General features: G+C 42.1%; 2 protein-coding genes across 3 annotated transcripts; one reads left to right on the top strand and one right to left on the bottom strand.

Moving 5' to 3' along the window:
* Window positions 1-217: 217 nt before the first annotated feature.
* On the top strand, window positions 218-7,912 carry LOC115058051 (leucine-rich repeat-containing protein 52-like). Its single transcript, XM_029525351.1, has 2 exons — window positions 218-1,203; window positions 6,760-7,912. The coding sequence occupies exons 1-2, from the start codon at window positions 555-557 to the stop codon at window positions 7,086-7,088; spliced, it is 978 nt and encodes a 325-aa protein (XP_029381211.1). The 5' UTR covers window positions 218-554; the 3' UTR covers window positions 7,089-7,912.
* An 8,472-nt stretch (window positions 7,913-16,384) lies between these two features.
* Window positions 16,385-22,877, bottom strand: LOC115057934 (protein zyg-11 homolog). Of its 2 annotated transcripts, XM_029525192.1 has the most exons (14): window positions 22,810-22,877; window positions 22,170-22,338; window positions 21,070-21,869; window positions 20,757-20,897; window positions 19,892-20,068; window positions 19,519-19,583; window positions 19,163-19,262; window positions 18,873-18,923; window positions 18,377-18,538; window positions 18,220-18,267; window positions 17,650-17,850; window positions 17,517-17,569; window positions 16,954-17,051; window positions 16,385-16,693 (listed from the first exon to the last, which is right to left on the bottom strand). In XM_029525192.1, the coding sequence occupies exons 1-14, from the start codon at window positions 22,810-22,812 to the stop codon at window positions 16,515-16,517; spliced, it is 2,247 nt and encodes a 748-aa protein (XP_029381052.1). In that variant the 5' UTR covers window positions 22,813-22,877; the 3' UTR covers window positions 16,385-16,514. The 2 variants fall into 2 exon arrangements, with proteins under 2 accessions (XP_029381052.1, XP_029381053.1); XM_029525193.1 differs by lacking the exon at window positions 18,220-18,267.
* Window positions 22,878-23,725: the final 848 nt, after the last annotated feature.

Below are 23,725 nucleotides of genomic sequence, written 5' to 3'. Positions count from 1 at the left end.
TACAGGAGCTCTTATGGAGCCCTCAATATTTAATGTTAGCCTCCCATCCAGAGCTTCCACTCAGCCTCAGCTCCCTCCAAAGCGTCAGCACGCTCCACACCCCCCACCCCCCACCCCCCACACACACACATACACACACACACACACACACACACACAAACCCACACCTCAACTGTAGTGCTGTTCAGCGCACCCCTCTCATTTGGTTTCAGTTTCTGGAAGGCGAGACATTGCAAACATGTAGTGGAGCAACTGACCATGATCATCTCGAGCAGCGCAGCCACAGAGGATCGTTGTGTGCATAGCTGCGGTCAGATGGAGGAGGCTCGATAAATCCACGAGCTCAGAAACAGAATGAGAGCATCCGGCTGGCAAGTTCCGGACAGTGGATGCGCGCTGGATCCAAGGGTTTACGCGCAAGAAGAACGCGTTAGGGTTTGACCTCTGTGGATATCATTTCGCGGGAGAAACAATTTGGGGGAGAATGTCTCAATGAAGAATGTGACTGTGTCTGACTCTATCCAGACGGGGTGGATGAAGCCCTCGGCGGTGTCATGCGTCTTGCCCCGCAGCCAAGCGCGCAACCCTTGCGGCTCACAGTTGTGCTCCTCCTCGCCACGGCGGCGATCGCATCCCCGGTGCTCTCCTCCGGTTGCCCGGACAGATGCGTGTGTGACGACCAGCTGGTGGTTCAGTGCGCCGGGCAACATCTGACCAGGTTCCCGGTCAACCTGCCGCTGGCGACGCGGCAGCTCATCATCTCCAACAACGGCATCGTGGAGCTGCCGCCGCTCGCTCTCAACTACCTCTCCGATCTGGTCTACCTGGACTGCAGCAACAACTCCTTGACGGAGATCTCAGAGTCCACTTTCGGGAATCTACGCAAGCTGGCCTACCTGGACCTCTCCTTCAACACTTTCACCCGAATTGAGGACCGGACGTTCGGGCCCCTGGCGAGTCTGGTGATGCTGAGGATGACGGACAACCCGGGGCTCTCGGAGATCCACCCGGACGCCTTTGTGGAAAACGCGGCCCTTCAGGTTCTGGACGTGAGCCGGAACAACCTGACGGCCCTGAACATCACCTCCCTGATCGCCCTGCCCGCCCTGCGCTCGGTGGGGCTCAGCGGGAACCCGTGGAGCTGCGAGTGCGACAACGAGGACCTGTGCCTGTGGGTCCACCTGGAGGGCTTCAAGTTCCAAGGTGCTGTGGAGCTTTTCACTGTTTTACTGTCATGTCACATCAGATGGTGTCACTGTATGGACCGCACTGCTCCGCTCATTAGTTATTAGATAACATTAGACTAAGCTGGCTTATATAAACTGCTGGTGGCTGAATTCAACAACAGGCCTGTGTGAGAGGAAACTGTTTATTTAGACCATTTCAACCAAAGACTGCAGCTCTAAGCGTTTTGTGTAGACGAATAAGAATCAGTCATTAAAAAGAAGCAGACAGTAGAACAGCAGTTTAAAACGTTTCTTAGAGTTTGTAAATTGCAATGAACGGTTTCCTAAAATGCTGAAATCTATAGATGAGATGGAGTTATTCAGGGTGTATTATATATATTTCTAGCGGGGTGAATGTGTCACTGGAGTTCAGGTCAAAAACAAGACGTTGCCCTGATTTTTGATTTGATCTGTTTTCATGTGAGTGAACACACAAAGAAAACAGGAAGAACACAGGAATCCTAAAAAAACAATTTTTGGGTGGGTGCTGTACTGAAAGGCATTAGCCATCAACATACAGTGAGACTGGAGCTGACAAGATGTGGAGCTGTGGGACTCTGGGGTCACCTTTTGTGGTCTGTATACAGTCAATCTGATGTTAATCAGCCAGGCTGATTCAAAACTGTAAAATTGTATTTATCAGTGGTTTAAAACCAATATTTTAAATGTTGTAAAATGTGATTAACTACTTACAAAGCGTATATAAACGCTTAATGAAGGGCACATGATTAAAAGGTGGAACAAATAAAATAAAAAAAATAAAAACATTTGCTTCCCCAGAAAGGATGCTCTAAAGGGAAGGTTTTGCATGAATATAGTGTACAGCATGCTGATTATGTTGTTGTTTGTCTTATATACATGCACATATATGGAACCACAACTCAGCTATAAGCAGTTTGGTGAGGTCTATACAAAGGTCACCCCTTTCTCAGCTTTCAGCGGGATGAGGCGCAGGTGACGGTTGTGGAGCGTGACAGCATTTATACTATCCAATAACAAAGAGGGTGAAAGAAGATCGGCGGCAGGGAGCCATTTGATTTCTCCTCTGGCAACTGTGCAGAGTAATTTAGTCTTGCTTTCTGCAGTTTGGGAGAAAACAACGGCCTTGCATTCTGAAGTGACACATCAAATACTATTCTATTTGATAAGAGGGACACTGTGCTGCAGGTGTGATGAACAGATCACAGTTGCACCATCAAACATCAACCATCTTTTTCTGTTTCTGTCAAGCTGATGGAGGTGTTTGATATTTCATTATCTTTCTCACGTTGAGTTATTATGCTCAATGCTTTGGTGTGGATGTGTCACTATGCGAAAGGGCAGCTGCTATTTATAGTGCGTCTTACCAAGCAAGGAGACACTCATACTTCTTACACCATAGCAATAATGCAATTGCCACAGATACTTAAAAGGCATCCCCTGTTTCTCTCTCTCGCTCTCCCACACACAGACAAACACAAACGCACACACACTACGGTTCACAACAGTCCCTGTGGAGCTTAGTCCAAGTTCAAAATGAGTCCTGCAAGAGCTGTCCTATTTTCCTGCTGCTCATTGCCTTTTGTCTAGCTTAATTTGGAGTGAAGCCTCCTCCAGTGACAGCTGCCAGCATGGGAGAAGGCGGACACATAGATACAAACACATTCTCTACCACTACACACAGTCTGTCCATCTACTGCCTGTAGCCAACGACACACACAACATCTAATTCGCTCTAAAACGCAACACCTTGTCTATAGATTAAATCATGGCGAAACTCACACACATGCAGACAAATATACCAATTTTCTGTTTTGGGGGTGGTGGTGGGGGCATGACTGTGTTTCAGCTATGAGCTGCAACTCCAAAGCATCGTTATCTCTCATTTGGGTCTCACCTGGTTCATGAACACAGCTCACTTGTCTCCTAGGTCTAGGAGCTGCATCAGTAGCAAAGGAGTGAGATAGAGAGAGAAAGCTTCAGGAAGGAACCAACAGATTCTCCTCCTGTCTCGCCTTTCTGGCTAGATTAGTACTCTTTCAGCTGTTATATAAGGAGAGTCTCTAGAAATAGAGCAGTGTGGATGGGGGAAGGAGAGAGGGAAAGCCCTCTTCTTTGGTGCCAGTCTCTTTCAGGGGAGGGGGCTGTACGGTGGGGGTAAAGCCAGAAGGGTTTCCTTCATCGCTGTCAGGCCCAAAAAACACACACATACACGTGCAGATGCACATGGCAAACTCTGCAGGGGCACAGATAGATGATGGGGAAGCATAGTCTTGTGGAGGGATTTTGTGTAAACACAGGAGAGAGTGCACATACATATGTGTCTGCATGAACGGATATGTTTTTGTTATAACCAGAGCGTAACTGCATCTTGTGTGAACAGTGCACAGCAGCAGCCTCTGAGGGGATCAGAGTAAGCTTTGACTTCTCTGTGATAGACAAAGCTTAGAGAAGCAAACTGGTCTCATATTCCTCAGCTGTAGGCTCATTTTCAGATCTGAGAGCCACAGAAGAGCTTCCTGAGGATAAGAACCGAGGGAATAAAATATTTGTGGTTTGCAAATTTCCATTCGCCTTTGAAATTAACGTGGGAAATGATTTCATTGCGACGGAGAGCATAATCTCTTTGTCTAACCTTTAAATCACATGTCTGAGCAAACTGAGCAAGTTTCAACAAGAATACATGCACTACAGCTACTTTAAAATGGCAAATGACTGAAATGTGAGATTAAATGCTTCACGGTTTTAATACATGTCAAAGGTAAGTTAGCGGTTAGCCATTTAGGCTTAACCAATTGAAATTGCCAAAAATACAAAAAGTAAAAAGTAATAATTATCTATAATTAATGACAAATAACATAAAATAGCTAAATGAATCCAAAAAAGGTAGACTTATTATCCAACAATAATGGATAAAGAGGTGACATAGCCATAAGTTGTGAAAAACGAAATTATTGATAAACAGTTGAAAGGATTAGCTAACAGATAAACTGAGATAAACTAAAGTTTATGTTTGAATACTACAGATAAACACTCATTTGAAAACACAGAATTAAAACTTAAATATAAATATATATAAGTAACTAAAGTGAGTGAATTAGAGGCCATCTCATGTGATCGTCTGCATCCCTTCTGAGCTGGAATATTTCTTGTTTTGTTTGGCACCATAAAAGTCAAAGAATTAGATTTTTAAAAATCAGGAAATTAACTGAGTTTAAAAAATACTTAAAGTGCAAATCAGTTATTCAGACACAAGACTTGGGTGGATCAGACAGCTGCATCACAGTGATTAAAAATAATTCTGCAAGACTCCTCTCAAAAGCAAGTTGAAAAAGGTAAACCAGCTAAATTTAAGTCTTTTTCTACAGAAACCTTTCTGTAGTGGTCGTAACATGCTACATTGCACATGATAGGTGGAAATGAGCTAAAAGTAACTAATTGAAAGTTGAAACAGTTTCCTAAAAGAATCAGAGAATATAGAAGGTTAAGATAGAGTTTACTAAAATAAACAGATGGTGATAGATCTGAACTGATTTCAACTCAACAAAAGAGTTTGTGAATTACTGAATTAGAGTACCAGATTGAGAGTGTGTGTCCACATTTTCCTGAAATATTTTGCAACCACATTTTCATAGCAGTATGAAATGATAGCGTGCATTTTAAAGTTGTCATTGTAGAAACAGGGACACAGAAAATAGTTTCCTTTGCAGAAACTTGCAAGTCTTTTGATCTCTCCCGGTGGGACCCCCCCCCCCAAAAGCCAAATAAAAAAAGTAGCCAGATGGAAATGGCAACATTCTGTTGTGTTGCACTCAGTTTTTGCCCTCACTCACATAAGATTCACAAGCCACAATTATTTTCTTAGAAATGGTTGACAGCTGCTGCAGAGCTCCACATCCATCGTGGAACATGTTTAATATTGACTGATAGGCCTTTGAAACTCTATCCATCCGCTGTAGTTTTTTGAAAGGGAAGGGAATCAACATTTTTGTGGGATTTGTGGATTTCAGAAAGGTCTTAATCATGGTCATACCCAGTACCTGACGATGACAAACCCTATTATCTGTGTTTTCATGCAGGCACAAAGGCACAAGTCGCTTGCTAATCCTGTAGGAGAAAATGGAGTTTCATGAATTTTTTTTGTAATTTAATGCTGCACCAACTCAGGACTGCTGCGCACAGGAAGCTCCTCAGACCCCAAGAGTTTTCTGACAAAGGATGCACCTTGTTATGCTTATGCAGTTTTCTGGTCATTTAACTGTGTGAACTGAATGAATTATGGATATCTTCAGCTCTGATTGGGAAACAGGCCATTTAAAAATATTCTCCAAAATCATAGGTAGTAACCTGCTTAAATTATTGATCCGATTAATTTCATATTAAGTATATTTCCCTTGCTAGGTTACTTGTGCGTTTTGTTATAGCTCGTCAAACTTCAAAGGATGCTTTAAATCATATGCTAATAGGATTACAGTGTGGACCTGCTGTATGTGAAAAGTCCCTTGAGATAACTGCTATATAAATACAAATCGACTGACTGACTAGTCACATGTCAGGGCTGTGATGTAGTAAAAGTCACAGGGTATTTGCAAAGCAGATCAGCGGTCAAACACACTACAAAGGCTCTGAGTGACGGGTTCTAGCTCCAACACATTCTTTCCTACAAAATTTCTGTAATTGTGTTTATGTCATCATTTTGGTCTGAGGTGGATGGGCCTCAGTTGCAACAATGTGATGTCATGTATTTTTGCGCGCTAATGAGAGATCAGTGAAATTTGAATCATAATGTTATCACTTGTTCGGTTTTGTTGCCATCGCTGTCACTCAATGAATTGAGCTTTTCCCCGAGTGCATCACTGCGGAGCAACGAGCTGTCCTTTCAAACCAACAGACTGTTCCTTTGAATCCTTTGCTGCAAGTTATCTTCGATTCTTACGTTTGTTTGTAAAACACAGAACAGTGTCGGCGAGGTTGTTGGCAAAATGAATGGTACTTTATCACGCAGTGGTAACAGAGACACAGCTGCTGATACAAAGCACAAATCTGTATTTCACTTGTGAAGGCTAAGAGGCCAATATAGACCACATCCTTCCAAGGATGCAGCCCTTGAATTGAGACACAGCTCTGATAAAGCAGATCTGTTGAGTATTCGTAATGTAAAGTACAGAAAATTAGATAGTAAATAGTGTTCTTGCTAAAATTTAACTTTGATGTGCAGTATACACAACTTTGTCATATATTGGTCATACATACTGTTATGCTACACCAACAAACTTCTCATCAATCTTGTATGCATGCGCCTGGCATGCCAGCTTTGAGCCGCTGTTGTCTACGTTAAAATGTAACGCTGTTATTACTCATGACTCATGATGCCACCCCAGGAAAGCTGACCTGTTTACTGTGTGTTTCAATGTCACAAGCCTGGAGTTTATATGAAAAAAAAAAAACAAAAACTGATTTCTTCAGTGTTATGTGTTATACGTGGATGGAATGTATTTCTGAATCCTTCTGATTAAAACTGCTCATTCTCTCTTGGCCTGTGTCTCTGTGACAGATGAGGGCCAGACAGTGTGTGGCTCACCTGCTGACATACAGGGCCGTCGATTGGGTGAGGTGGGCATCCAACTACGGACGTTGTGTCACCAGACGCTGGGCTCCTGGGACTATCTTTTCTTTGTTGTCATCGGCTTTGTCATCTTTGCTGCTGGCACCGTGTCGGCCTGGGTGATGGGTGTCATCATGGTGCTCTACGAGCGCTACATTAAGAAGAAAGACGAACAGCTCGATGTGGACGACGAGGATGACACCAATGAGACAGGTCGTATCTCACGGGCTAGGGGTGACCATGGCAACGGGAATTTAAAAACCTCACACAATGTTTAAAGGATTTATTCTTACCCTGCCCACTACAGATTCCCACAGTGCCTCCTGTCAACTTCCAGGACAGTCTGTGAAGTCTAATGAAACTCCGGTCAGACTTAGTTAACAGGCTCTGAAAGACAAAAGAGAGGATTCATTAGATATGAGGAATGTCATTCAGCTGTTCTCTAGCAGGCGTTGTGTTAATAAAACACACATTCTTGCTGCCATAGTGGAGGTCTGTGTAGCTGGAAAATGGTCATAGCTACCAAAAAAGCAGCCTATATGATTAAAGGTGGGTGTCTTGGAAAGAGCTAGCTAACAATGCTGTTAAATAACATTCTGATTTAACATCAATTCTGAACACGTGCCCTCTTTGGTTTCTGTATGCGTATTGTAAAAATATGCTTTATCGCCAGGAGCAAAATGAGAAGCTCAATGCCACTCTGTCTGTGCGCTAAATTCAAAGCAACAACCGTATCTTATTTTAACATGGCGTCTGGCAGAAACAGCTAGCCTGGCTGTGTCCAAAGGAAACGAAATCCGCCCACCAGCTGTTTCCTCATGTTTTCTGCTTTTATACTGAAATCAGATAAGCTAAATGGCTGCTGGCTGTGGCTTTATATTTTACAGACAAATATGAGAGTGGTATGAGAGGTTATTACTAACCCTGAAAAAGTCAAACTTTCTCACCACTTTGGTACCGCAAGAGAACAGCATTGCTGATCACAGATCAGCTCAGAACACAAACCCAAGAACCAGTTCCCCAACATGTGGACCGTGGCCCACTGGTGGGACATGTAGGTACAAATTGGCCAACAAATCATTGGGGGCAAAAATATCTCTTTTTTTTTTTTTGTGATAAACCATCTGCAAACTGCTTAAAATATTTTGAAATGAAATTATATTTAAAATAATTAATTATGTTTTAAAATGAATTGAACTGTTTTGGGGTTTTTTCTTTTGCATTAAGGCCTATGACTGTGATATGCCAATGATGGGAACATTAATGTTTGAACCACGTTGTATACTTGTTTGCTACCACAATCTGAGCAAGCACTAAATGATACCCAACCGAATCTGCAGTATCAAAAAGGCAACTAGCACCAGGAAGAGTTTCAGGTGGAGTCAAGAGTCAAGAGACAGATGCTGTATTGACACATGATCTTTCCCTCGTGAAACAAAAAAGAAAGTATTGCTTCCCCTCCCTTAAGTTCAATCCTGAAAGTTTAATTATCATTAAAATAAAATTGCTCTGCGAAACTAATATTTGGCCTGTCCATTGTTACAGATTCAGATGCAGGCAGTGGTCCAATATTTTTGAGATCATCAACGGCCCATGCCACAACATCAGTGGAAACCTTTGTTACTTTTTGTAATCATAGGGTCTTTCTCTGAAAGTAGAGGTAAAGATAAGTTTCCAGGAACCTAAGGAGGTTTCTTCAGTAGACTGAATTAATCTTGGTTATATGCCATATTACACAATGTTGTATACTATTCCTGTGCTTATATATATAAATATATATATATATATACATATATAAATATATGTATATATATAAAATACAGTATAATATTATAGATTGGATATATTCAGTTGCTTGTAATTGTTTGTTCAATCTATAGATCACACCAATACAGCATTGTTTGCAGAGAAGCCCTTCATCCATGGACCGCCATGATGGCATCAAGCAATGAGCTTGAAGGACAACAGTGACTTAGCCTCGCAACACATTTGTAAAATCAAAAGTTTGGTCATTCCACTAATTGGTATGAAAGAGGACGATTAAATGCATTTTGTACTGGCTATTTATGTTTGTGTAGATGAGTAAAAGGTTAGCATGTATGGTTGGATGCACGATGGACCTTTTTCTGCTGGGGATGTGCCATTTTGCGCTCCCCACAACTACAAGCCCCAGAAACTGCTGTCAAGGTATTTGTGCTGAGGATCTACAGTATTTGTGATTGAGAACAAGCATGGACCATCTGCTCATGTCTGTTTTGGCAGCGGGCCCTGCAGGGCGGCAAGTAAACAGGAGAGTGTGATAATTGATTTGGGCCTCATTGTCCCTGTGTTGGGTAACGGGTTGGGGTGCAGTGTCCTGTCTGTTTCTGCTTGCACTGTTGATGCACCAAAAAGCCTTATGAGGTGCGTATAAACTGTGAGATTGGCAGTTCAGTTTCAATAAACTGCCTCCGGTTTGTTATTACAAAATCAAAAATTACTGTACCACTCCACTGACTATGACATCGACTGTTACCACTTTAAGAGGGGGAAGCAGAAGCACACAAGAGATGGCTATACCAAAATGTTTGTGCCAGCTGTTTCCCCTCAAAATATCTTACTAATTTATTTTCCCTTTGCAAGTTTTTGTTGGTTTGAAAAGTTTCGATATTAAGAGTCTGGACTACTATAATAACAATGACATTTGGAAACTGTGCTAGGAAGGAGAAAATACCGTTTTCTCCCAGAAGACATCTTGACATGTTGTGGTATAAAAAGCACAACTGCAAATATCTCTGTCTGAATTCCATTCCGTTTATTTTGCAGTTTCCAAGTCCTGATATCGTGTATGTTGGGTGATACTGAATTGCCAATGAATTGCCATCACTTATGGCTTTTTGAAACACGTGTAATTTTCCGGCTTTGACAGATCAAAATGGCCATTGTTAAATTGTTAAAACCATCTATTGGGTTGCTTTTGTGTGACTTTTATTCATTGCAATGTTGCACAGTGCATACCGGGCTGTGAGTCGCAATGGCGCTGCAAAATGAAACTGCGAGGTGTTGGACTCTCAGCATCTAGTAATAGTTATTTGGCACTTGTGTGATGAAAAGGTGGTGAAGAGACCGCACAATCTGCTCTCTTTCTATAGTGCAATCTGCAATACTACTGAGAAACCTTTCTTCGCACATCTACTGGCACTGGCATGTGCATATTATTGAGATCCACCCAAGCTCAACTAAATGCTCAAAGTTGCTGGTTGAAACGACAGTATAATTTTAAAATAGAAAAAAAGTCTGAAAATGTAAGCATGGTAGACCATTGGGACATTCGCAACATACACTTTGACTATTTTTGATCGTACCTGTGACAATCGGAGGTGCTTTCGGGGCCTTTGTGTCATACATACTGACTTAACATGATTCGCTCATTTAACATACTTGATGTCATCATTTTAGTAACTTTATTAATTACTTGTGCTTTTTCTGCAGGCATAATAAAATGTTTTGTTTTTTTTTTTTTCAATTAGAAAACTGTGGTGTTAGAAAAAGAAAATATTTGCTATTAGTATTATGATTTACCTTTACGCCGCAAATATAAAATCATAGAGGCGAATCTTGTGCGTGTCTGCTTGAACTCCATCCATCATTATGTAAGAGACTGATCCTGATATATGGCAATATGCATAACTATGCATGCACTGATGTACCAAATTGTACTTACCGGCATGTCATACGTAACTGGATGTCACTCCAAGATAGTCACCTATCTACTGTACCTGTCCATCGCCCATTGTAACAGTATGCTGAGTTGGCTTCTGGTTGCTCTGCGTTTTGTATGTAATATTTGCATCAGTTACCTTAATATATACAAAAACCATCATTTTCATGTCTTTTGAGGTCTGTAAACTAAACTCTCATCTGTATCAGCACACAATACATAAACATAGCAGATCTCATCTGTGAGCGTGCATTACATCACCCGTGTGATGCCACAGGCAAGGGTGAGGGTGCAGCCTGGAAATGGGCTAGCTGGCTGCTCTAATTCACGCCAGCACAGTGACACAGACGGAATGGTAATGGATACCCACAATGAAAATGTACATTGTTCCTATTCTTGCACAACACACACACACACACACACACACACACAAGGCGAACACCTGGCTTTGAAATCTGTGTATTGACAGTTTTTGCTGTGGAGGCTCTGTATGACAGCATATACTAAGTGTTAGACTAAGTGGATGAGCTGAATTTCAATATTCTACCCTTTGCACACCCCCACACTACAAAATCACCCCATATTGAGGCACATGTACGCATGTGCTCAGACACACAGGCAAAAGCACCATTTCTGCCTCCATCCTGTCGACTCCAGCTCATATCACCTCTTAGTACAATGTACTGTCTAAAAAAGTGTAGAGATTCTCTGCACTCATAGAACGCTCCATTACAAAGACCACAACAAAACTGAAAATGTAAAAGAGTTAGACATTTTGTGAAATGCGCTTGTTAATAGCTTTCTCGCTGAGACAAAGTGGAAACAAGTGATACCATTCTGATGTGTGCAGATTGGGTTGCATGGAAAGCTAACAAAGATTTCCAAAGGCAAAATAAATCTGCCCAGTGTTCAGTTGTTGGCAGTTTTTTTTTTTATCCTGTTTGTTTAATCTGTTCTAAAAACGAACAGAAAAAAAGGACTGTCTAAAAACCACAAATTGTGGTTATCAAGGGAGTTACATGTTTAACTATTTTGGACTGAGACTGCACAGTAAACTGTTGATCGTGTCTTATATCGGGTGCAGTGGGAGAGTGCATGAAGGAGTAGATTTACGATACAACTTAGGAACTTGCTTAGTAAGTGCATGAGGTGCTGGCAGATTTGTGTATGGTTTCGTCAGAGCTGTTTCCCCCTTAAGCTCAGCTAACTGGCCGCTGGCTGTGGCTCAAATCAAACGCTCAGTAAAAAGTGAATAACCATGTTTTTCGGAAAGCTGAACTCTTGTTTGTAGTTGACACTGAGTGCTTCTAAAGTGGATAGTGTTGTGCGTGAGAACGGATGTTGCTGCTCCTCTTTATCCCATCATCCAGCATCCAGGCTGAGGTAGTGGTCACGATGTGCTCCAGGACAGAGATGCACTCAGCTGGCTATGGTCGCATCAATAGCTCTACTGTGGCTGCTAGCCAGTTGAGTAAATAGAGGAGGAAATTCACGTCGCTCTCAGACACACAACCTCCTGCGGCCCTGCTGCCTGCTTGTGGTTGTTTAACTCATATTTTGTGCACCATTGTGTGCATCCACTGAGCTGAAGGCGAACTGGCCACTGTAAAATGCCCACAGATGTGACATTAAGTAAGAGCGTCTCTAACTGACCATAATAGCTGTCTGACACATCTACTTACAAACAAGCTCACTCACATGTGCACACACACTCACCCACACAAAATGTGAAGAAAATCCTTTTGTCATGGAGCAGTGGAATGACTCTAACCAAAGTTAGAAATGAGGGATATATTTCAGTGACTGGTGCTTGGAAACTGGGTTCCTGTTTCAGTTATTTCATGAAAATTTCATCATTAATCACTGCCACATATGGATAACGGCACAAAATTACTGTCCGCTGAATCCAAACCACTACTGCGCTGCCAACCTGGAATATGGCATGCTCTGGAGCCGGGACGTATAGGAACCGCTGCAACTTATATTAAGTTGAATATATTTCTTACCCTTACAATTGTAAACGTGCAAGCAGTGTGTACAATGAGTGCTGCTTTGTACTGTCACTTGCTTTAATGGTTTGTCACTTCATATTTTAACCATAGCAACACACAGAAGAGAGGAAGTAAAAAAACCTGTTTTTTGTTGTTGTTTTTTTTTTATTATTTTGGGCCTAAAAAAATAACTTTTCCAGAATTTTGTCCAGTTTAATTTCCCCACGTCTCCATCATTATCATTATCAGCAGAAATTATTCATCTGCTGAGATTTATTTCAAATTAATAAAAGCATTGTGTTTGATCTGGTGTTGAATATTGTAATTTTTTTTTATTATTATTGGACTTGATATTGACAAGCTCTATTTTGCTTTGGGAAAGTGGCTGTTGATTGATGGTGAAGAGGGGGCCCCTGCCTCTACTTGGCAGATAGGAGGATGGTCCTACTGCGGTTACATATCTGCACATGGGCTCAGGGGCCTGCTAGCTCTGTATCCTTCCCCAGCAAATAAAAGGTCATTTGAGACGAGATGGTGTGTACTTTTGTGCGTCACAGTTCTGCCTGGAGAAGTGTTTTGCTTTGTCTTCTTGTTTGCCCTCTCTTCCTGCTCTTTGGATGTACTTTTCCTCTCTATTGGTCTCTGTGTAGTTAGAAGGTTACTGGGTGTCTAATTAGCATGAAAAACCCTTCAACCTCACAATTGACACTAAGGCTTTCGCAAGTCCACATATGGACCGTAGAAACTGCCTCACATAAACGAGCAGGCACACACACAAACACATATACCCACAGCTGGAGATGTTTTGCATTTTACATTAGTGTATTCTGGGTGCCCAGACTGGTTCACAGTTGTGTTAATCCATTAGAGCTGCCTGCACAAGTGAGATAACGACATGCTTACTCACACTAAGCTGAAACTCCAAAGCAGCACAATGAAATTTCAAACTGAGACAGGGAATCTGCATATTGGTCTGTGGTATTTTTGCCAGAACAATCGTGGAGCATGAAAGGGTCTTTACTATCCTTTGACTCATTCTGTTCCTCTCATCTCCAGCACATCTCCCTTTATCCCTCCCTTTCCTTATTTATCTCGTCTGACGATATTTTTGGATATAGGTCCCCCTCTTTTTTTTTTTTTTTTGCACCTGTCAATATCACTTCAGGCCGCTCTAAATCTAGTTTTCCATCTTTCTTGTCTTCTCAGAATTGGATAGTTAGACATTTTGTTACATCCTGTATGATTTGGTTTCTTGATGATGGATTCCTCTCCAGTGTTTATATGGTACTGCCAGCACAAAGCTCCAGCTAGCAGCCAGTTAGTTTAGTATAGGTAACAGCTATCTTGCTATGTCCAAACCAAATCAGCATGTCAAAACCTAAAAATCTCATTATTTAAAACATTAAATCCTGTTGATGCAATCTGTACAAATTCCAGCGCAATTCAAAAAATTGTCCTTTTTTGGACATCCTGGAGTCTACTGTGAAACCGCAGATGGGTATGCTTTTATGCTTTTGGACTTTGACTTTCATACTGTTAATATTTAACAAACTAAATATAGCGTGTTAATTAATGAGCTCAGACCTGCTCAGCAAAGTAAAAAGTACAAAGCTCACGGGCTTCTATAACCCTTGGTTCTGCACATGGCCATTTCCCTACTCACCAACACATCAATTTATTCAACATGCCAATCAGTTCAGAGGAAGGTGTAATCCCGTCTTTCTTTTTGTCAAGGAGTAGTTCTTAAATAAATATATTTCAGTTTTGTAACTTGGACAACATAATTCTGAAAATTGATAGTGAATTAATATTATAACATAGATTGAAAAGGCAAATTTCAATGCACTAGCTGTTGTTTTAATATTTATACGTGCTTGTGCATTATTACACATATTAATTGGTGTCAATAAGTGAATTGCATTCTCTTTTTTTCATTTTTGGGTCAAAAAAATTTTGGAAAATAGTTTCATAAACCTTCTGATATGTGCACATACACAAATCCTGCTGAGCAAGCTTATTTTGTACTTTTAGACTACGGTTAGCAATGCCAGTAGTTGGCCAGGTTTAACTAAATTCACTAGTTGTGAACTTTCTACATCCACGCAGCCCGTTTACCTTATCAGAGGAGGGGGGGGCTCTGTTGGATTGAAGGACTGAACCTTTGCTGTGATTGGACCTTTGGAGCCTCAGTACTGCACCTGCACAACCCAACTCACTATAGTTTAGCAAAATATAACTTAAAAAATTACCCTCTTGGAACATTTTTAAAGACACATATTTAAACGTGTTTGACCTCTATACACAAATGAACATGAAAAAATAATAAATTGGCAAAAATTATTAGACAATTTAATTAATCCAAATTTGCAACTTTGGTATAGCATACCCTTAAATTATGTCTTTTTACTGTAATGTTCAACAGTGTTTAAAATGTAAATCTGTTTTTTTTTTTTTTTTTTTGCTCTTTGTATGACATTAATATAAAATATTTTTCTTTTTTAACAAATAAGAAAAAAGTTTTTATGTAGATTAAAGCAGCAAATCATACTTTGATGCCAGAATATGTCCTACTGAGCCCCACAAACTGTTCAGATCTTAATTTGAGCTTTTACATGTTCGCTCTTTTCTTCTGTTCGAAGACCTACAGATATTGTTTGGGTGTTTAATCACCAGCTCCTTGCTCTTATGCCAATTCAATTTACATGCCCCAGTGTAATCAATACTCTGTTACTTCAGCATGAAAACAAATTGGAAAACTTAAAATGTCTGTTTACTGCTGCGATGCTCTCCTTTGTTTCTCCTCCTCTGTCTATTTGATACAGCCTTTCTGTCTGTCTCATGTGTCACTTGAATATTGATGTACTCTTTGAGCCGCTGACAGAAACTAAAGATGTTATTAATACACAGCACACTTCATAAACCTTTTTGGACCTCTGTTAACTTCTTCTCCTCACTTAGTATGTTTGCCACATAAACAGCAGACCTTGTGTGGAGTGCAGAATGACCTGTGGCACCTGAAAGGCCAGCTAGTTTCCTCCACACTTCTCAGGACCCAAACTTCTCCTGGTAATATTACACCATGTTCACAATGGGGCACTTGACCATTGATCTAAGAGGACTGTCAGGGTGAAATTAAAGTTTAGAGGTTGAAGAGGCTGTTAAATGCAGACCCTGGATCAGTTTGCATAGCTCTTTCCTAACCTACAGCTTTCCACTGATAAGGCACTGAGTGACCTGCCTGAATCGCATACATCTAAAGCCATGCTCTGTTTAGTAGATTCCTGTGAATTCCTTCAGGAGGTTTGACACCTAAAAGTTGAACACGGTGATGCAACTCAAATATTCATGTGAGCTTGTTAATCCACTTTTCAAAAAGAATTATTAATAGGTCAACTTAGAATAGACTCTGTAGATGCCTACAAGCAGTTCTATCTTCCAGCTGTGTTACATAAAATATAATGAATTCCGCATCATCTCATTGGACGAGGGGGGGGGCAGAGGGTGAGCATAAGAGGAAGAGATGTTTCCAAGCTTGGCTGGTTTATAATAAGGCCCTCAGCACACACAGATTCAGTCTGCTTTGGTATCTTGTCGCTTGTATTGTGTGTGATTTTCAATCTATAGCTCTAATGACTGAACATTATACATAAACAGGTCTGAAGAGCAAACCAGCCCTGAAGCTGCAGTCCTAAAGCACCCTCCAGTGGCTGCTTTGGGATCCATGTGTGACTTGCACAAGCATTGGTCTCCCACTTCAGTTTATTTGAAACCAGTTTTAAATAGAGCAACAATTTTATTTCAAAATAGTTTATAATGTCTCTGTGTCATTATCAAAAAAAAAAAAAAAAAGATGAATAGATTTTCACAGCTAGTGGCCATACCATTTCATAACTCTATTAATATCAATTCATCCCATGAGCTGTACATCAATTCTATATCTGCAACGTTACATCTACATTTTGGCGCAGCTCACAGACATTACCCAAAATATAATCAGCCCTTTTACATTTTTGTCAGGAATTTCGAGGCTCTGCCTGGTTGCTTGAGGCCTCCAAGTGATTCTGGTGCTCTACCATTTGCAAGATGGTCTCTGATAGCCCTTTAATGTCGCTGTGTGTGTTGGGATGTGCAGCCAAAGCCGTCAGAAGTTCAGTCGTGCCTTCCATCACCAGCATGCTGCTGTAATGTGATGCTAGAGAGACGGAGGAGGAAGAAGATAAGAGAGGAATAGATCCTCAACCCCACAGCCTAACTATAAATAGACCAGACAGATTTGAGGCAATTTTAATAATGAACAAAGAGGCCTTTTAATGGGAAAGACAAAGTAATCAGCCCTATTTCACATGAGTAGGGGTCCGTTAATACCCACATCATAACCACTAGATATCCTTCTATGTGCTCCCAATAGACAGACTTCCCCCAAGTCCCCACAGTACGGTTTGTGTGTCTTACTGTTTTGACTGCAGACCAGATGTATGGCCCAGACAGCCCACAGCTGCACTCCCGGGGGCTGACAAGTCTGAAGCAGAGGGCAAAATGGTCGGAAGGACCTGAAATGAGGGGAACATAGAAAGCAAATATTTAAAAAGGGCTGATTAATTTTATGATTCAGTACTCATCTGCTTTAGTTTTGTGTTTAAAGTGCCAGGTGTTTGATTTTCATTGGCATTAGTGCAATTCAGTGATTGCCACTTTTTTTTTTTTTGCAATAATGTGAGTTTCCCCAAACTATTGTGATTGTATTCTGTTTGAGAGGTCCTGATGGCAGATGATAGAATTTATTAAGGGGACTGCAAAAATATTGCATTCACATAATTTGACATTCTACTCTACAGTTGGGAAAAATGTTATGTAAGAGTGTCAATTTATCAACAATTTGCATAGTGTTATGCAACATGTAGCTTCTATTTCATTTTGAACTGAACAGATAGAATGACACGGAAAGAGTAAATGCATGAAATGCCTCTCTCCGTTGGGCTTTCTCTTTGTTCTGTCCAGTTTGCATGTCCTCTCACCTATAAGAGACCATTTCTCTCTCCACGCGGGTCCATGTCATTATGGAAGTATGCTGAAAAGAAAGAGACACACATTGAAAAGACCCAAAGGTAAATTTAATTGTCTGTAAAAACCAGAACACAAAAAACACACCAACTGCTTCAGTATGGTAGAGCGGAGCTCCTCATCCAGGGTCCAGCCCTGTGGTCTGGACGTGAGCTGTGCCAGAATGCCTCCAGCAAAATAACGGACCCCAACCTCCACCTGGGTGTCCTGCAGGAGGCTGAGGACATGCTCCAGTAGGTCCTCCTCCAACAGGTCTGCCTGCAGCTCCTCCACCTCTGCTATGTTGTTCTGAAACACCCAACAAATGACAGCAACAAAAACAGAAGGAAAGGTCTTAGGAGCAAAAGGTATACAGGAACAATCTTATGGATTCTAGAGATTCATTCAATTTAGTTTCTGGTGGCATAGTAATTTAAGGTATATAGGACTATTATAGAAATTATTTGACAGGATCCACACGCAGCCTTTTGTAGCAGTACTAAGCCCTAAGTATGGCAACAAAAAGAACATGATACTTTGGTAGATAGATTCTCGCAGCTATGGAAGCTGTGGAAGTGCAAATAAGCTATAAAAAATAGAGCATTGCCTGCTGTGGTACACACGGCATATTCACTTTCACGACTATTAACATCACATCAACATTAATTCAGCACTCACCAGGAGGCCAAGAACTTTCTGCTGAATGGATGGTTCAGTGTAGTAAGACTGCAACGGTAAAAGGGGCAGCATGTACAAGGAATGCATGTGTCGATGCATTTTCATCATCTGTATATAGGCGCATTTTTATTTCTGAATTTATTTTCAGCTCCTCTACCTCCAGAACCTCCTCGTACAGCTCCAGGCCCTGGCACTCAATGAAGTTGCGCGCTGCGGCAGGCACTTCATCTGTGAGGTTCCACAAAGCACTCAGGGCGAACTTCAGTGTGGAGTCCACCACTCCCACCATCGCCTTCTGCTGCACGATAGCCAGCAGCTGCTGTTAGACAGAGCCGAGGAGAGGAGAAAACAGGACAGGAAAAAAGGAAACTTAATCCATCAGTATAAACAGAAGCATCCCCTGGTAGATGTGTATGCGCGTGTCTGTATAAAAACACACATACTAGGCTCTAAATCATCAAAAGTAACTGCAGTCTAGAGCGAGACACCTAATTATGTCACAACAAGAGAAAAAGGGAGAATTTCAAAGAGTAATGGCTTGCCTAGATAAGTATATACAGTAGACAAAACTGAGAGAGACGCAGGAGCATAAATATATTCATCCATATCTGGTGCAAGGTTTGAGATAAGACACCCTGAAATTGTAAATGTACCTTCATTATGAAGACGTCTTTGCTTAGCTGTGCTGTCTGCTCTGTGGACAACTGAGAATAAAATAAACAGATGAGTTTGTGTTTTAGTCTTATCTGAGTTTTTCTAAATGTCAGACTTGAACAGCAACATTCTGCCCCACAGGGAAGATGGCCTCATTTAAGCAGAGCTAAGTGAAAGCTTAAAGCTGGCTGTTCAGAGCGGTGTGACAAAGGGACAGGCACTGACCAACAGGTGCTGTGCTATTTTTCCTGCAGCAGACTAATGCACCGTAACAAAGCAGTGTCTTGACCTTGGCCACCAGAATGGAGATGACAGCCACAGCCATCCTCTGAAGGGTCGGATCCTCATGGCTGCTCAGCCAGTTAATCACCAGCGTGGCTGCTAAATACCTGGAGCAAGAGCACATGATAGATTACCAATTATGTACGCACGAGCTTGAAGAACATCTGAGTCCGGGGCTGCACTTTTACATCTGGAAGGACTATTTCTCTTGGCAGTTAGCCTTAAGGACTAAATATATTGTAGGTGAATCACACTCTGCTGGAGAAACATTATAGCACCACGCTGTTAGTGCACTGATTATTTTGGCAGCTCCTCGACTGTGGGCCCATAACTCACATTATAAGTAAATGAAAGTAAACTAACTTGTCGAAGGGGACATCCTGAAGGATGTAGTCACTGCAGAGTGCCAGTAGACAGTTTTTCTGAACCTGGAGGAATAAAAAATCTTATGAATTGAAGAACCATATGGTTGTAAGAAAATATAATAATATATTATATGGGTGTATGAAACTTTATAGAGCTATACAACTTTTTATATAACTAAAGATACTTCCTGAAAATGGCAGAATGGGAGCTGTAAACAAATGCAACACTTAAAACAGTAAATATCATATCGAGATGTGATGTGCAACGCTCCAGTTGGTTACGTGATAACCACGTTGTCACGCTTACATTTTGCTGTTGTGAAACGACATGGCATCAATATGGCTGCGTAATCTGACACAGAACCGATCACCTGATGGTGGTTGGGAAAGGTCTTCATGGCGTACAGCAGCTGGGTGACAGTGGAGGTGAGCAGGCTGACCGGCATCGCCTCTGCCAGGTCCTGAGTGGTCAAGTTGAATGTGCATGCAGTGGCCACCAGATGGACATGCAGGGAGGTGGGGTGACTCTGCATCCCGCTCAGCACCAGCTACAGGAAACAGGAGGTCTGTGTCATGATCCCACGTGTTTTTTTGGTATACGGGGCTGTTCACGTTCGCCACTGTGGACTGGAAACTGTCTGGAACAGTTCTCAGCTTTGTATTGGTGTGAAACCGTCCTACCTCCTACAGCCTCTCACCAAGCCAGTTGTGGGGATGGATGGTCAGATAGAGAGCATCATTCGAAACTGCCTCATTAACTCCTCTCTTCTCGCAACTAAGTATAGTAATTATAATGTCAGATCACTGGACAATTTAATGTTATCTGCTGTGCATCTTCACCCTAAGCTTGGACAGAGTGGTTTAAAATGTAATACTGAGCAATACTGAGAGCTGAGCACAAAAACACTGAAATAAAAATAAGTCTAAAAGGTTTGAATTAAACTATTTCAGTGTTTTTGTCAGTAATTTCTTTATTCTTGTGTTCAGTCTCTCTCTCCCATCTTGAATAACGGCTAGATAAATAGTGACCCTGTAGAAAAGAAGTGCTATAGTCATTGTTCAGCACATAGGGAACCATCATTAAATTCTTACTATGATATATACAGTATAATTCTAGTTTACAGCTTGGCTCCAAGTATTGTGGCTTTGGCCATCATTCCTGCATGGATGAGTTGTTCTAGTCTGGATGTCGTGTGTCACAAGAATGCAGTCAATGAAGGAACCAGTCGGCAAAACCTGTAACATATCTGGCCGGGGTTTGTCCATGTCTGTGGTTAGACTGTAGAGATGGACGAGGGCCTCTCGTGTGAAGCACTCGCGGTCTCTGTAGCGTCTCAGGGCCTCACACACCTGGTTCTCATTGGCCTCTCCAGTTACCTGAACGGACATAGCAGATCAGCAGCGTCACAGAGACAGGAAATGCAGCATGTTCAGTAAATGCATAATAAGTAGCCGCAAGTCAAATTCAAATGAGAAACTTGTGCTGTCAAGCCAAATTTATGTGTCTGCCCATGATGCCCTGTGCCCAGTGCTTACGCTAGCGCCTTACTTTTAGTTTTTCATGTGAACAAAGGCCATCAGAGGAGCTAATCCCAGTGGCTAGCAGCCCCAAGAAGACTAGCCCTGTCCTGGACTCCACAAACGCTTGGACTGCTTCCTCAGTGACCCTCTTCCTCCCAGAGATATCAAGAGAAACAAGCGAAGGGAGAAACTGAGAACTTCCCTCCAGAAGCTGCCGCACTGTCTCATCACCTTCTCTCATGTGACTGTCATCCACGGCAAAGTGGTCATCTGAAAAGTCTAGATGCCTGAGAGCATGAAGCTGGCCCAGGACAAACAGCAGCCTGGAAGGTGACATAGCTAAATGCTGGAGTCGGTGGATGATTAGAGACTTCATGGAGTTCTTGCACTTTATGAGCGCTGTGAGGTCTGAGACACCACTGCAGGAGATATCCAGGGTTTCTAGCTGAGGGAGATTGCAGATATCCTCCAGGGACGCATCATTCGTATCTGTGTTGGCCAAGATCAGCGTCTTCAAGCCCTGTAGAGAGCTGAAGCCAACTGGGACCCTTCCATCCTCCACCAGTGACTCCCAGTCCAGATGGAGCCCATTGATGGACAACCTCTGCAGGCTGGATCTGCATTCCATGTTGGCCGCCAGACCTGAGACAACATTAGCCCCAGTGAGACCCCCAGAGACCCAGGAGGCATCTAGTTCCTGGAGACGGTGAGGGCACAGGGCCAGATGGAAAGCTTCGGCAGACACTGGGCAGCAGGAGATGGAAGCTCGGCGCAGGCGGAGCTCTTTGCAGTTTCGGAAAATCCCAACAGTTGTGTCATTCAGAATCCCTTGTAGGGAGAAGCAAACAGAGCGATGTTGTAGGAAAAAGGATCAGTTCAGCCACATTTGTGTTTGCTGAGTAGAATTTTCCCATAATTTCTGCTTGGTATGGTACACCATGAACTAACAAATCATAAAATGACTGGGCAAGTGATATTTTCACATTTCCTACAGGAAGACCAAGAAACTTTCCAGGGTCAAAGGTTAATGACATTCCTCCTGTCCCTTTTCTGGAACTACAGTTACTGCAGTTTCCCACCATTTTTGATATTGATGTCACTGCCACCTTCTCCATCCCGCTGACCTACCTGTAGCTGCCATCTTTCCCAACAGCTGGTCAGCGATCTCCTGCGGGAACAGTGGGGCCCAACGGAGGAACATGGAGCCGTCTGCACGCCTGCTGCACAGGGAGTCCAAGCTGCAGCACACCTGAGCCAAACAGAGTTCACACAAACTCTGCGGTTCCTCCTCAGCATCCTGCCACACATCACCAGGCAGTGAGAGGAGTCAAGTCACTGCAAGACTACACAGTTTTATCAATACCTACAAATGCGGAGATCTTGGGAGACTTGGTTCAATGGCATTTCACATATTTATGAAAAGCACTGGGGTCAAATCATCATCTAATTCCTGTAATTGTAATTCAGTTATTCTATTGTTTGTTCACATCCAACACGTTTGTAAGGCACACAGAGACCATGACAGTTGTCTGTAAGGCCTTTTCCACTGGGCCCAACACAGATCAACATGTCACAGGATCCCTGACACTGCAGGAGTCTAATTTTATCCGCAGCAGATGAGCATGTGAAGCCTGTTTAAACCACCTAATCCCGGCTCTGTGTGCGGGCCAAAGCAGGCCAGTTGGTCCTGACTGTTTCAGCGCTGTTTATTGACACACTGAAAATATTTTTTTTAAAGACTATATAGAAAAGGAAAGGCCAAACTCACCATGTTTAATAGACGGCTGAACTAGAAGCTTGCTAATAAGAGTAAAAAAAAACTGAGAAAGAAGAAAAAGAAAAGAAGAGAAAAAGACGAACGACTTCGTTTAATGTTTAGATCAAGAGCCATCTGTGAAATCCATTTCCTCCCGATGAGGTAGGAGAAGCTGTGTCACATTGCTGTGTTTACGTTCAAGTCGCCGTCGTCGGTCGTCGAGTAATCTGTCACAGGTTGACAGACCTCCTATTGGTCAGTCGCCGTGACGTCACCGAGGTTCATATTCCATCTATCTCTCTACCTCAGGCCGGTGTGTGCACAGGTGGTGTGGGCAGTAAGCTCCTTTAGCCACAAGGAGGGGCTCACAGAGAGAACTTCATTATGTCACCTGAAAAGGATCTAAAACAGGGCATGGTCGTTACAAGGACCAAGAAACACAAACGAGCCACCTCTTACATACACACCAACGTTGGGAGTCACAGAGTTTTTCTTAGGTTATATGTGCAAAAGTTCTGAATGCGTTAAACATGTCAATCTTTACATTCTGAGTAGTTTCTGTTTTTGACACAATATCAACAAATACAGATGAGATGTGGATTAATATATCAGATATATGGAATAATTGCACATGCAATATAAGGATCCTCACATAAACATACATATTTTTATGTGCTGATGGTGCAATTGGTCCATAAGGTTTTATATAAAATGTTACAAATGTTTTTTTCTCTGTAGTATTTAATGTGAGGAAATTCTATGTCCATGCATTACACTTCTGTGAGAAATAAACCTCTCTTGGCTGCCTTGGTTGGATGTAACGTCCACTGTGGGAGCCATTGTTCCAGACAAGGTGGAGACCAGATACAGAAAACTGTTCTTCTGCTGTTATTTATGTGAATTGGACAACCTCTATTCTATGAGACAC

Source organism: Echeneis naucrates, chromosome 17, assembly GCF_900963305.1.
Source record: "Echeneis naucrates chromosome 17, fEcheNa1.1, whole genome shotgun sequence".
Lineage (NCBI taxonomy): Eukaryota > Metazoa > Chordata > Actinopteri > Carangiformes > Echeneidae > Echeneis > Echeneis naucrates.
The sequence above is the reverse complement of the archived record's forward strand: the minus strand, read 5'-3'. Positions and strand labels throughout refer to the sequence as shown.

Bases quoted from the DNA above. Each gene is read 5' to 3' on its own strand.
- LOC115058051 (XM_029525351.1), top strand. From the start codon at position 555: ATGCGTCTTGCCCCGCAGCCAAGCGCGCAACCCTTGCGGCTCACAGTT. The intron at 1,204-6,759 runs GTGCTGTGGAGC...TCTCTGTGACAG, and splicing joins GGAGGGCTTCAAGTTCCAAG to ATGAGGGCCAGACAGTGTGT.
- LOC115057934 (XM_029525192.1), bottom strand. The intron at 21,870-22,169 runs GTAGGTCAGCGG...TCTCCCTACAAG, and splicing joins GGGAAAGATGGCAGCTACAG to GGATTCTGAATGACACAACT. The intron at 18,924-19,162 runs GTCAAGACACTG...TTTTATTCTCAG, and splicing joins TCTCCATTCTGGTGGCCAAG to TTGTCCACAGAGCAGACAGC.